Below are 14,878 nucleotides of genomic sequence, written 5' to 3' on the forward strand. Positions count from 1 at the left end.
CAAGGGAAACGAAACAGCTCGCGTCGTCATGATCATCCAATCGGCTTGCCGAGCAGGAAACATGGAGTGCAGAAGGACAAGCGAAAGCAATTGAAACAAAAGACGGTGAGTGCCAAGTCCCCTCCTTCCCCGCTTTAATGGCGCCGGTCCTCAGGTTATGCAGGAGAAGCAGCAGAGAAGTGAAAGCAGATTCGTGTGTGTGTGTGTGCCATGGATGGATGTCATGCCATGTCAGGGGGGGGACAAACAAGAGGTAAGCTTTGGGAAATCCGGATATGTTCACGGGAATGCGAGAGGCCTGGCCGGATACGGCACCTCATGTACAGGTCCCTTTGTCAGTCCAACGGTGGCGAGTGAGTGCATCCCGTACTTTGCTTTAAACTAGGTACATAGTCACAAGCAGTAAAAGCATGAGAAGCTGCTTTTGTTGCTTGTCGCATCCGCACGTGCGATATCAAGTCGAGTATGTAGAACTGCACACATACATAACCAAAGAACCTCCTGTATGTAAGCAAGTATGTAACTCCGGTCCCTTCGGCCTGCATTGGTGACACCAACCCAGCCTTGGGCCGAACACCCGCGCCAGCCAGTGCGCGCCCACGCGGCCGGGCGTTTACCGATCGAACAATAAGAGCACGCATGATGCAGGCCCCTAAAAGGCTTGTTTCCTCTGGCCCCCCCCCTCGCGCTTTGACACGTCCCGACGCGAGGAGCTGGAGAGGGGGGGGTTGGTTGGAAAAGTGTAGTGGTGTGCAATCAAACGATGATCGCCCGCTCTCCCAAGAAAACCAAGTTTTGGTTCTCGATGGGCAGGCAGCATCATGTAGGATATCTGACACACACACACACACACAACCAAAAAGGAAGCATTGCGGCTGTATTATATTTAGCATGCGACACACAGCCTGCCAACTGCGACCACATAACTATCAACAGTGCCAAACTGGGAAAGACTCTACGTGAGCCAGGAGAGGAACGAGTTGGGTGGTCATCAATGCAGTAGCCCACGTTTTACAAGAAAGTCCAAACAGAGGTAGCAGCAAACTAACTGAGCAGTCGTCGGCAGAGAGGAAGAAGGAAGGGACCCCAAAAGAGCAAGTATAACCAACCTTGGGTACCTTGACTCGCTTGGTGTGTGGTCGGAAGACTAGTTTCTACTTTCGATGCACACCACTTACTTGGTGTGTAGTAGTTTGGCCACATGTGTTTCGATATGAAATACTCGCTTCAAATTTACTCCTCGCCAAAACCAACCAAAACCATCAGATGCTACCCATTTTCGATGGGCCGCAGGTGCGCTAGCGACCCAGATCCCAGCCCGCCGGCGTAGGCTCCAAATCCCTGGGAGGCCGGCCAGGGCGTCACGCACGCAGAGGATCGACCGACCACATCAGCCTGAAAATTTACTTAGACTCAAGACACTCAGACAGACAGGTAGATAGGGTTTACGGTAAGTTCTGCCAATATGGAAGACCGCGCCGACGGACTGGACGGACAGAGTTTGCATGGGATCAAACGAGACAGCAGCAGCAGCAGCAGCAGTCGTAGTAGAGATCACAGCACATCACAGGATGACTTGGAAACTTTCTTTCATTGTTTTCTTATTAGTGGCGTGAGTGCCAATCGAGTCGGTCTCTATCTGCTAATCTAGAGCCACACACCCCATCGGCACATCGTCTCATGGCTTGCCTTTCTTCTCTACCACTGTCATGTAGCTGTTAAAAATCAAGTCCGAGTATCCTCCGCACAATGCGCGTGAATGCCGGAGGAACAAGCTGCCAACCAAAAGTAGTTCTGTAGTAACCGACGACCGTAAAATTCTTTTGCTTGCTTGCTGCTGTGCATCCGTCTTTTTTGCCTGTATCCCCATGTGCCTCTACTACTCCTCTCCGCGCCTTCATGTCAAACATAAATGACAGTGGGCGAATGCATGCATCGCAGCAATGCATCTCAGTTGTGTGTGTGTGTGTGTGTGTGTTCGCCCCTAGACAGCAGTGCAGACGACCACTCTGGTGAGAAAATAGGGGGGAAAAGAATTATGTACGCGGTCGGAAGGGAAAAGATCTTTTGTACGACCCTTCGCAATCTTCTTCAACACTAGAAAGTCGATGGGGGGGGGGGGGTATAGGAGAAAAAAGCCCTGAACACGCCGGTTCTATAATGAAGACCAAACAAAGTAAAAAACACCCCAGAAATCTCAGAAAAACCCTCTCCTTGTCATGCAGTTGTGAATACCGTAACGCCGCCTCTATGCCGATTGTCTTAAGAGGGAATGGACATTGCCTCGAAGTCCCACACCAACTTATCGTGGGCCTTCTTGGCGAAACGAGGGAAGGGGAAGAAAATGCAAAATGCCGCGATCCGCCAGACTCAGTCTCCTCTAGTATCCTGCCTTGCCTGGCATCGGAGGAAGTCCGTGACCGTGGTTCTGCGGAGGCAGGTGGTTGTGGCAGTAGATCTTGCCGGCCGAGCTGATCGTGGCGTTCTTCTTGGAAGCATCGATGAATTTAATCGGGTCATCGTAGGTGTCCATCTGGCAACACTCAATCGTCTTGAACCAGCGAGTAGTGACCACTTCAGCCATGGTTAAGCGCTTCGCCGGGTCCGGGTTGAGCATCTTCAGCAACAGACGTCGAAGGGCCAGAGGCTTGACGCAGATGTCGAAGGCGTCGACGTGGGGCAGGGAGTCCTTGGCGGCCTCGGGGTCCCTGGCTACCCTGGCGTTGTACCGTTCGTATGCGAGAACAAGCTTGTTGTACATGCCTGCCGACTTGCTGTCATTCTGCCACTCGGCCTTCTCCCAGATGTTGGCGCCGAAGACGAGGTAGATCATGACAATAGCAGAACTCCAAACATCCAACGGGCGCGGATCGTAGTCCTTTTGCTTGCTGAGCACCTCGGGCGCGATGTAAGGAAGACTGCCGCAGATGCCAGGCTTGCAGAGCCGAATCTCGCCGTTCATGCCTTGGCCGCATTGTCCGCCAGCTTCCCTCAGACCGGGATGGATCCCTGAAAAGACCTCGGAAACACCAAAGTCGGTAATCTTCAGCTTGCTGTCCTTGGTGATCAAGAGGTTCTCGAGCTTGATGTCGCGGTGGGCAATGCCGTTCGAGTGCAGGTAGTGAATGCCCTGGCACACCTGCTTGAACAAGCAATGGCGATCCACCTCGCGCCCTTCTTGCGTCAGGTAGCCCTTAGAGACAAGACTGAACAAGTCGCCCTCGGAACAGTACTCCATGACGTGATTCCAGCGACCGTGATCGGTGCACAATCGAATAGTCTCGACAATGTTGGGGTGGTGCAGACTCTTGGCAATGCTGAACTCCGACTTGATCTTCTTCTGATAGTCCTTCTCCGACTCTACACTGCGCTTGCTTCGGAACTCCTTGACGGCAAACATTTCGCCAGGCGAGCCCTTGCGCGCCATCAATGTGACCTTGGACGTGGCGCCCTTGCCGAGATGCTTGCCATGGCGGCCGAGCAGCTTGTGCTGGTACTCGAACTCCTTGAGGAGCTCGGCGACATCGACGGTGAAGTCATCGGGAAGACTCAGACTCAGGCGTCGTGCCTTCATACCCGTGCCAGCGTCGGGGGAAGAGCCCATGGTTGCCGGGTCAGGTCCAAGTGTTCTTGCTTCTTCTTAGAGCGCTCGACACTGCGCGTGCGACGGATCTCTTTCCGAGGACCGCCGACAAAGTTCACCCGCGAGCGCAAAGAGAAGCCGGTGTGAGTCTTCTTCTTGTTGTTCAGGAAGTCGCTCGAGGACGGGACGGATGAAGGGACCGATCCGTCCTTGGTGTCGGGCTCGGGCGGCGAGGGAGGAGTGTTGGAGCGTGTCGTGGGGCGCGACGGGTGGAATGAGAAGCGGCGACTACTGCTGGGGGTGGGCTTGGCCGGTGTATTTGAGGTGGTGGTGTCTAGCACGGCACCGCCGGCACCGGCATTCTGGTAGACAGGCTCGCGGAACTCCATGGTCGCGCCGTCAGTCACATTGGAGGCGGAACGCCGGAACAAGGAAGTCATCTTGGTGCCGACGCCAAGGAATGACTTGGAGGCTCCTCTGAGTGAGAGATTGCCCAGCGACGGTCTTCTAGGCGGCGGCGACGAGGCCTCTGTCGCAGATGGGTGTTCGGACTGATAGTAGTATTGTGGTTGCGATTGTTGTGGTTCAAGCAGTAGCGAAGGCTGCTGGCACTGGTACTGGGAGACAGAAGATGTACGATTGGAGTTGGTGGGCGAATAATCCGAGGGAGGTGACGTCGAGGTGGGCGTGTCTTGGCTGAACTTTGAGGTGGGATCGGGGCTGGGGGCGCTGCAGGCGGAATTATTGGCTGCTGGGGGCGTGAGGGATTTAGAGGTTCTAGGCGATTGGTCCCCAATCAGCTGCCCTGGTCCAGCGCTGGTTGCACTACTACTACTGCTGCTGCTGCTGCTGCTGCTGCTGCCTGAGTCTTGGTGCTGTGGCGCCCGTGGTGGGGCTGCTGCAGTTTCCACTACTAAGGGCGGCGGTCTCCTGTAGGCTGCCGCACTCGGGAAAATGGTTTTTTGCGACAAGCCTGTCGTGCTGGTGGAAATGCTGTCTGCAGTAGCACCAGGAGTAGTGGGAGTAGTCGCAGAGTCCTCGGCCAGATCCGGGGACGCGATAAACTCAGTTTCCAGCTGCGGTTGCAGGTCGCTGTTGGGCAGATCCAACAGGGCGGGCTGGAATTCTCGCGACTCTCGGCCGCTTACAGGCGTGATTGGCTCGTTTGCCGACTCGCTCTCGGTTTCATCGTCCTCTTCCGGAATGGGGTCTGTAGCGTAACGGCGTGGCGACGAAGAGAGACTGGACGCAGGATAGCTGCCGCTATTTGAGAATCCCGCGTTGTGGCTCTGGCTTTGCCGTGGTTGCAAGATGGGAATAGGAGCGCAGGTAAAGTGAGACTTGGAGGGGGACGGGGTCAAAAGGCCGTCATTGTCTGTGGTGCCAATGCATTATTAATAACTTGAAATCGTTCTATCAATGATGGAGAAGGAGAAAAAAAATACAACAACATGGCATGCTACGTAACTAGACTAGACCGGCTAGCTACATAAGCAAAACCAAGGGCAACAAGGGGGGCCCAGAAACAAGAGATCAAACATGCGATTGCAAAGACAAGAAAGGGAGAGGATCGGGAACATACCTATTGTGGCAGCTGATGATGACGAGATTCGGCTTCTCGGCGTCGGAGGAGGGGCGGCCCTGGTCCCATTCGCACCAGTGCCAGGACCAGCACCAGTCGTTGGCGTGCTTGTGCTTGTGCTTGTGTGGGAGGGGTCCTGCACAGGAGCAGGAGCGGCAGCTGCAGCCACCATGGTTCGAGGGCTGGCCATCGTGAAGTCCGTCTGGTAGGTCCGATTGGGCCGGCTGCAACTGCTGCAGGAGTTGGGGGGGAAAGAGAAAAGAGAAAGAGTCGAAGATGCAGATACCTAGTTGGAAGGCGACTAGAAGGAAGTATGAAGAAGGCCTTTGGTGTTGCTGATAGACAGAAGTAGCAGGGAATTCCCCCAAATGCTGCTTCTTACTCAGGCACGCCGGAATTTATCTCTATCTGAGTTGCTGCTGGAAGATAGCTGCTACCTGAACAGAGTTGGCGGTTGTTGTGGTAGCGGACGAACGAAAGCCAGACACCAAAAAGTCGCAATCGGAGATCCCTGTAAGGCCCAAAGGGTGGGAGGGATCGAGACCGTGGAACCTTATGTCTGAACCATGGATCACCCGGAGCAAGCTGATGGGCAGTAGTGGTGTAAAGAGCAGAGTCGTATTGTGTGGTAGCAGCGAGACTTTTTTTTTGCAGAGGGAGGTAGATCAAGGGTGATGGATTATCCGCGGTGGTCCGTCTCGTTCGTTCCAAAGGCTCGGTTCGGGGCTGCCGAAGTGGTAGTAGTAGTAGTAGTAGTAGTGGCAGCAGCAGACGCACACTCGTCTCGCTTCTGGTGAGAAGACTTGAATAATAGGCCGGTCGAAGGGGACGAGAGATATAAGGCCCTTTTTGAGCAAAAAGAGAAGAAAAAAGAAGAGTCGCGTTGCCAAGTCAAATGACCCAGGTCGAGAGGGCCGAGGAGCAGTGACGAGTTGTGTAATTAAGTAAAAAACCACTGCCTGGGCAGATCGTCGAAAAATGATATACACAGGATTGCACACGGAACGGAAACCGGTGATGCTGCTGGCGAAGCCCCTTTTCTTGGCTTCTTCTTCTTCGAATGTTCGGTGCAGCGTCAGATAGTGGCAGGTTGCGCACGCAAGGTACTAACTCTTACATAAAGCGGTTGTAAGTCGAGTCCAGTCCTGTCCTGTCCTGTGCTCTGTGCTGTGCTGGGGGGGGCAGGAGACGAGGGCAAGGAGGGGCATATACGACCACCAACAAGGTAATGGTTGCTGCTGTGTAGCCCTGCTTTGGTATAATGCCCAGGAGCCAAGATCCTCGCGCCAAGGCGAAACAGTACGGGCAGAATCGAGAATCAGAATTCGGGAACCAAGATAAGAGGCAACTCCAGGACTATATGCCTCGAGGGGAGGGGACCGGTGCTGTTATAAACTTGAGACAGAAAAAGCAGAGCAATAGGGAAACCCTTCTCGTCCGTCGAGGTCACACTAGACACACACTCCTCCTCCCTACTCTACTTTGCTCTACTCGACTGCGACTCTCTCTTTCTCCTTCCCACATTACCCACCCCCCATCGAGCGAACTAAGCTTCAAGTATGCCCCTCGAGTACGGTACCTACTCGGTAAGCAAGTAGGTATTACTCGGAGCAATGCCAATATGAGCTGCAGGACGACCTGCGCTAAACTTGTTCGTCTGGGGGTCCTTCTTCGATGAAGCGGGGGCGACGTCGACTAGCGTTACATATGCGTGTAAGTGGGATGGAGTGAGAGCGTGCCAAGTGCCCAGCGCAAATACGACATGGGCTCTGCAGATGAAGCCGTGAGGGTCTAGTGTGTTAAACCCTAGAGTGTGCAAACACTTTTCCAGATATATGTAATGTCTGTATGTAATAATAAGATGAATCCAACTCTACAGATACAGTACGGGGTAGCAGCCGCTGGGAGGTGGTATGGGATGTGAGATCAGATATGGTAGATACATGTCATGTCACGTATGTACGTGGCACACCAGCCAGCCGGACGTCATGGGAGATGGGAGATGGGAGATGGGGAAGGCAGGCGTATGTACTGTAGCAGCCAAAGTGTATCTGTAGGGGGAACCGCAACGCGCTGGAGGAGGAGGAGGAACCGAGGCGAGACATGGAAAAGAAGTATCGAATACCTACGCACAAGTGTACACTGGCCTTGATGGCCTTGCTGTTCTGCTGCTGCTACTGGTAAGGGTTCACGACCAAATGTGGAGGTTACACAAAAAGAGTTATGGAATGTCCGGACTAGTACTGTGTGCAGATTGGACGGGAGCGAATGGGCGCGATGCCAAGTTTGGGGCCCCAAGTGCACCGGCCAGTCGCTGGTGGGCGCTTCGAGGGTTGACTTGCCGCAACGGGACAAGAGATTATTTTTCGACGATGCGAGGGCGCGGAGGGCTGGCTGGTTGGCAGGGCCCGGCAGGCCTTGTTGCTTGTCTCCTTTTGTTTCCTTTGTTCCTCCAGAGAGAGAAGGCCAAAGTTTCGGCGGTATTTTCTGACAGCATGAAAGAGGGTCCCATAGCCGCAAGAGCCCTCCTTGCCCGCCTACCACCCTACCACCCTACCACTGTACCTCACCTGTTCCGTACCATACCATACCCTACCCTCCCAGCCAGGCATACACGCATACATATGTACATACACCTCCCTGGGGGGATCGAGATAGGCCCCGCGAGAGGAAATTTGCTTGGCAAAAAGTCAGAATCGCCAAGAGTTTCTGAGCCAGAACTAACTTAACACATCCAGACCTGCGCAGGAATCTAACTCGCTCCAGGGCAGGAAGAGAAACGCAGTGAAGTAAAAACTGATACCTGGCTTGCCTCAACGCTCAGGAGGAGGGTGCAAATTGCTCTGGTGCCAAATACCATAAGGCCTATCTTTAATGGAGACGTGCTTGCTCAGTGGATACAGTGCGCGCAACGCTCCAAGTGGGCTTCGATGAGCGATTTTCAGTCAGTCAGTCATGGATGGATAAGTCTGCTTTTTTTTTTATGTAGGTAAGGTAGGTTATGTACGGAATAGTCTGGCTGGCCCTTGTCCGCGAACGGTTGCTATGGTCTGAGAAAAGGGCGGAATTGACGTCGCAAGCCTCGGCGAATGAGCGCAGTTTGCGACTATTGCACCGGAAGCAAAGGGCTGACAAGGGCAATATACGATCCCCTGTTCCGGTTAATCCATGCCGAGTATTCGGTCCTGCCCTCCCTACTTTATTTTGGAGACTCAATCTCGTGTCCGAGACGGGGACACGGGCGGTCGGTTGGTCGCGCGCTGGAGCTGGCTGGGCGAAGCAAGCAATAGCAGCAGCAGCAGCAGCAGTAGCAGAAACTGGAAAAAGGACGATTCATCAGACGACAATGTTGAACTCAACGAATCCCATTTTCGGTTCCCGCAGTGCAGCCTAGCCTTGGCGACACACTCTTCCACTTCTTTCCTGTTCTTGTCAAGAGCGCGCCAAGATGCCCGGGACGGTGATCCTGGCAATTGCCGGGCTTGGTCTGTTGGTGGTGCCAAACGGAAGAGAGTGCAAGACTCCAAGGTGTTCAAGGTGTTGTTAATTGCAATCAGCAGTCCAAGAGCGTCCGCCTCTGTGAATTGTCGATACCAAGGCCGTTTCATTGCCAGCCACTGGTGCTTGGCGGGCACTTACACGGCTTGGCGAGCACGCATTTCCACACTTAGCCTCAAGAGGCTGCATATATTGTGAGAGAAATTGTCTTTCCTTCCATCTGTGCGTTGGGCTTGGCCTTGACCTTGCTGCCGTGTGCGTGCAAAGGGAAAAATCGTTTCGAAGGTGTTTGTTGCGGTGCGATGCCGGTTGCTCAATGTCCGGCCAGAGAGGGCACTGCCGCTGGAATGGATACCATGTTGTTAATGCCCAGAAACAAAGCCTACCTGTGTTCGCAGACCGCAGGAAACAAGAAACCCGTCGATCGTACTTTGTGCGTACGGGAACGCGCCGGCTTAGGTTATTATTAGCTCATTCGCATACCCCAACGTACAATTTACATGATCCTATTCGGCTTCTCCTTGGTCCTCTCCTTGGTTCTCGGCTGTGCTGGCTGGACGCGATACCGCGATACCGCAATACCCCGCGGACTTGCTAAAGCTCCTGATTGATATGCCATAGCAGGGCCGTCTTCGCACCCCCTAGTTGACTGATTGCCGACGTTTCTCAACGGACAGTGGGCAGCCAGAAGAGGAAAACAACGGGGTGCCGTCTGACGATGCGGTGGATGCTAGGGATGCCAGCCCAGTCCCTTGTGGGCGTCAACTTAAGATGGCATGGATGGGATGGCCTGGTCCTGCGTCATTCGGGAGAGTTGGCTGGCTAGGTGGGGTGGCTTTTGGGGCCTTTCCACGCCGGCCCTTCGGCCTCTGTCAAATCAAATACCACGTCGCGCGACCCTGTGTGCGCCTTGGATTTGAGTCGTATGGTTTTTTTTTTTTTTTTTTTTTTTTGGGCAGTGCACATCATCTGGGCAGTGGCAGGCTTCCGAACTCGCTGCAGCCCAGGGCGGCGACCCTGAGCAGTCAATGTAGCAGTATGATGTCGGCCATCGCGATTGCATCATTTTGCCTATCTGGCGGGCTGGAGAGAGCTGGGGCGCCTTGGCTCTCTTCTGGGGCGCGCGCGATCTCGTGGACGGAAAGCGTAATTTCGGCCTCCTAGCCATACCAATCAAACAGCAGATGTCGACGGCGACACCAGCACCAGCACTAGCACCAGGGCACCGGGCTAGCTCCCTTTTCGCGATCGTTGTGGACCGGGCCATGATACATGATGCCACTACCACGCTGCCTCTCTCGTCGAGCCAGTTGTACGTAGGCAAAAGTCCACCCTGGAGATAACGTCTGGATACCAATCAATCCATTCACCTTGACATCAGATAACCCGAGTTTGGCGCATTGAACTTGGACCCGAGCGAACGAGCGAGCGAGACAGCGACAGCGGCAGCCAACCTCGGCTCCATTCATTATTCACCTTCGCATCAACATCAGCATCAACGTCAACATCATGCGCATCGGTGTCGTGGCCAACCCGGCAAGGCGTCTATACGTGAGGCTGCTAACCAAAAGAATGATGGAGCCTCTTTCGAGAGTATTGTTCTCACCGACAATTATCTCCATGCCCTATGCGACTCTGCTCGACCGTCTGTTTCCTCAGAGGCCAATTGAACCCTGACTCAAGCGACCCAATTATGTAAGTACGTATACAATAGTATAACCTAGAGGTTTGCATGACACGGCAGTATTAGCTTTTGATTACCATGCCCGGGGAATGGCACTTCCCCATTGGTTCCATTGGTTCCTGTGGTTCCTGTGGTTCCTGTGGTTCCTGTGGTTCCTGTGGTTCCTGTGGCCCAACCGGACAAGAATGGAAACCTGAGTTGAGATGTGGCGATCAAAGGCGATCAAATCTACTTGTCAGATTGCTACTAGCTACTCTTCCCAGTTCAATGGTTACCATACTTGGCCATTGTGGCTTTTCTTTGTCCTATTGCTGTCCACCACTCTCCCCAGCATGGTTGGCGGTGTTTTTGTCGGTGATCCCTCTCGTATGACCATGACGACCCTGGACAAGTCGAGAAAAGGCCAAGTGCTGAGAGGTTGATTCCATTCGCCCGGTGGGTGTCGGTTTGGACGAAAAGGGTAAGCCGTGCCGCTGACTCTATCAACCTGCTCTCGGCAGCGCCAGTCATCAGTCAAGTCAGTCAGTCAGTTGACGTTCTTTTGATTGCAAGTCGGTCAATCTCCATTTTCCTCAGTATGGAGATGACCCCCACGCAAACCCGTCGAAAAGAAAAATCGACGAGGTGTGGCTCTCTCTCACATGCAGCTGCCCCAACTCGTTCACTCCAGTCCACCTCGTGGTTCAGCAGGTGGTCTCGTGACCTGCAGGTTGGGGGGGAGCTGCTTGCACTTGCATTAGACCGGACTCGACTTGGGACGTGTGTGTGTGTGCACTGCTGCTGATGTTGTGATCGCATTCGCATATTCTGGGGGAGAGGGGGGAACAGGGACGAACTGGGACGAAATGTCCCTAGCCGTCTTGGCAAAGGAGCAGGACTGAGTGTGTGTGTGCGCTTGCTTGCTCCCGACTATCAATCAGCCATATCGACACACGCAGGTTGCACGGTATTTCGCAATCATTTACGGCGATATGGCAGGATCAATCACGGTTCAGCAAATCGCCTTGGCGAGGCAGCGAGCCTAATTGGAGGCTCTTGGCTGAGGACAAAGATCGGCGGATGTGTCTCGTCTCATTCCAGGTCGCCAAAGGGCCCAGACCGGCAGCCATTCGCGCAGATGCGAGCCCAAGCAGCAGCAACAGCAGCAGCCAGCGCAATTTGTTAAATTTGGTGTTCGGCAGAGTTGTCCAAATTTAGCCGTTTGCTTCATCTTATCAGCATCTGGGCCCCATGAAACATTGCAGCGACAACGCACCCGCGGCTCGAGCAACCCAACCGTCGGCCGAGACCGACAGCTGAAGATGTCGTTGGCCGTGGACCCCCTTTTAAGGTATCGAATACCTGCCTTCTTCAAACTGCCCAGCAGGTGGTGTATTCAAATAATTGGTCGGGGCCATTGCTGTACGTGCGATCCGCTGGACATCTGAGCAGGAACAGCGCAGAAGAAGAGAAGAAAAAAAGCAATTGCACCAGGCTAGCGGTGAATAAGCTCTCTGCGCGCTCGCGATACTTACCACCGGCAGATACTGAATTGCTATACTACTGTGTGCTACTGTGTGGCGATGCTTACCCGGCATATGTGAAATTGAAATAAGCAGTATGGGTGCGTTTTTGTATGCCGCCGGATTGGCTGGGCTGACTGAGAAGCACATCATCTCGAGTCATTGTGCCCGTCTTCCGGCCTGCCTTTAAGCTTCGATGCCGCCGCCGACTCCAACCTCACCGAAGCCCTTTTCCCGTCTGGCATGTCATGTGGCACCAAACCGTATGTGATAATAAGCTGCCGAGAGAGAGAGAGAGAAAGAGAGAGAGAAAGAGAGGGAGCCTGCTAGCATCGGCCATGAATGATTCCATCGGCTGCAATGCCGGGTGTTTCTAGAACACGTCGTCGCCGCCGCCGTCGTCGTACGCTAACCCCCTACACTCGATCGAGTTAGAAGATTGGCAAAAAAGGAGACGTCCCTTCTCGTCGGCACTCGATGAATGGGCGCCTGAGTTCGCTCTGCCGTCCCTGCCAAGCCTCGGACGAACAAGTAGTCGCTGGTTGACGAATGCAGGCGATCGACGGAACACCAGGATTCCGGCCGCCCATCCATTCCATTCCATCCTGCGTTCCCTCGAAGCTTCAAGACAAACATGATGTAGAGCCGCCTTGGCAGTCTTGTCTTTCGCCATTGGAGTTACCTCGACCCTCGACGGAAGGCGGATTGCAGGTAGGTACGTATATGCATGCCGCATGTATTGTTTGTGCTTGTTTCGTTGGTTTCGTTCCCACCGTCTTGGCATCCCTATGCCGCGCCGCTCGCACCCCCTCCTGCCTGCTCTCCTCTCCCCCAGGCGGCCACTCGATTCCTCGGGACTCGAAACACATTCTGCCAAGACTCGTACAGAAGCAATGATGTGCGCCTTGGCTTCGCGGCAAGAAACATCGCCAAGCACTGCCTGGGCAAACCGCAGGCGCATGACGAATTCCTTACACTTACCTACCTGCGCGCTCCCTTTGTGCGCAGCGATCGGCGACAAGAATAGATGCGGCAGCTGTTTCGACAGGGGAGCGGAGGGACGACGGACTTTTTTGGGGGTCGAGAATGCCATGGGATTTACGATACGAAAGCGCACGACAATACGGTGGATGGTTCATTTGCAGGGCTTTTACACTTTCCGCACCGCGCGGGCGACGTGTTCATTTCTTGGCATCTACCCCATGATGCCGTTACGCAAAATGCGCATTTGGCATCCGTCGCTGCCCAGCAGAGATTTGAGCAAGGAGGAACAGCAGCAGCCGGGCCTGCTTGCAGATTACGCAGCCTGTCCTCCTTCCAGATCGGTATGAATCTACCGCCCACCAAGGCGCTTGACGGCCAGACCGCAGCCAATCCGGCAAGTCCAGTTTGCTGCCGCAGGTTTGTGGGAGATGATCTCGGGATCTCTTGTTTCGCAGCCGGGACTGCCTGCCTCCGTGATCTGTAAAGGCGTGAGAGTCCTTCGGCCGCATGAATCGCCGCCAGCACTGCATACCGCCGTATCCGTTAACTCGGCGCCTTACTGTGTGATACGGAGGATGCGTGCTGCGGCAAGACCGGCTACATCAAATCCCACCACTCACTCGCCATGAGGGCGACGGGATTTCAGTCCGGGGCGCAGCTTCGGAATATGCAAGGCAATGTATCCACTAGCCAGACCGGCCACCAGCCAAGTGATGAACACCCATAGGCTACCCAGGCAGGATTTCTGTATTGGGAGTATCACTCTCTTACCCTAGAAGGTTCGGCATATACAGCTACTTTTCCTGGTGCATTGTCCAACCCAAAAGGAGAGCCAATAGCTAGCAAGGGGTGATTTAGTGAATACCTGGCGCTACTGAGTAGAGGCACTGCTATGCCTAGGTATTCATTTCTATGTCATTCCGTTCTCATCCACCGTGGTCAACGCTTTATGTGATCTATCCCCCTATTAATCTCGTCATGTATATGCTCTACACAGTATTGCTCTTCGACGACAGCCACCTCTACGCTGACCGGTTTCGACTTGGTAAATGGGCCGTGCATGCGCGGGCAGACGAGACGTCACTTTGGCTTGCCAAGGAGCCGGGCTGAAGGGAGCCCGCAGCTCGACCCTGGATGCCTCACAGATGCCAATGCCGCCACCGAGTATCAAAAGCTTGTATGCGTCAGCGATGTGACGTGGTGGGCTGGGCTGCCAGAACCCACGCAAGGGATGGATGGGATCGCGGGCTGGCCCAAGGACAACACACTGTGCACTCGACGAGACCATCGTCACGGGATATCGACAAATAGGGGCGAGCTCCGTGCCGTCTTATTGAAAGGGCTGCAGCCTGGGCCGTCGCTGCTTATTATGCAATTACTGGTAGGCTCCGGCCATGCCTAAGTATCGGTGGTGCCCTTGTCGGTTCTGACAGACTTGGATGAGGCGAGACCGGTCACGCTGCATGCCAAATCATGGGGAAAGAGCCGCATCGGATCCGTACAATCGAATCTATACACGCAAATGGCAGGTTCATTACCCCTCTTCCAGCAGAGTGTAAACTTGGATTCGAGGAATATGGTACTTTCTCGTCAAGTCTTCGAGGGAGTACTTTCCCTTTCAAGGCAAAGAAAGTCTCCTTGGGAGCTGATAGGCGCAGAATGATGTCCTGTTGGCCGTCTTCCGATACCGAGGACCAGAGAAGGAGAGTACGCCGAATGCACGAGCGCCTGCCGGCTCCTTCGGGTATGTCTTACTGTGCTGCATGGTCAGCATTGCCGCACTCAGGTCGGGTATAGTATATGGGGGCGTCTGTATAATGAGGCGTAACTGTATGTAGCCTTCTCCCTCATTTGAGCTGAAAGTAGAATAGCCTGTCTTGATAGACCGGTCCGTGGCATTTGAAGTTCGCAAGCACTGCCGATCATGCACTGCTCGAGTAATCGCGAGGCTCAGGGTTGAGGAATGTGATCGGCAGTTACTAATGCCAGGGCCTCGAAAAAGTCATGGCCAATTTTGGCAGCCTTGTTGTAATGGGTGCTAGAAA

At 54.1% G+C, this 14,878-nt stretch overlaps 1 protein-coding gene across 1 annotated transcript; it reads right to left on the minus strand.

The window, feature by feature from the left end:
• Window positions 1-2,380: 2,380 nt before the first annotated feature.
• Window positions 2,381-5,355, minus strand: PG986_010445 (uncharacterized protein; the record flags this gene model as incomplete). The annotated part of the gene is made up of 3 exons (XM_066846667.1): window positions 2,381-3,514; window positions 3,577-4,958; window positions 5,166-5,355. 3 exons carry the CDS (start codon window positions 5,353-5,355, stop codon window positions 2,381-2,383), a joined length of 2,706 nt encoding a protein of 901 aa, XP_066696158.1.
• Between the last annotated feature and the right edge of the window lie 9,523 nt (window positions 5,356-14,878).

The sequence above is a fragment of the Apiospora aurea genome (assembly GCF_038362705.1).
Source record: "Apiospora aurea strain CBS 24483 chromosome Unknown utg000007l_segment0_segment0, whole genome shotgun sequence".
Classification (NCBI taxonomy): domain Eukaryota; kingdom Fungi; phylum Ascomycota; class Sordariomycetes; order Amphisphaeriales; family Apiosporaceae; genus Apiospora; species Apiospora aurea.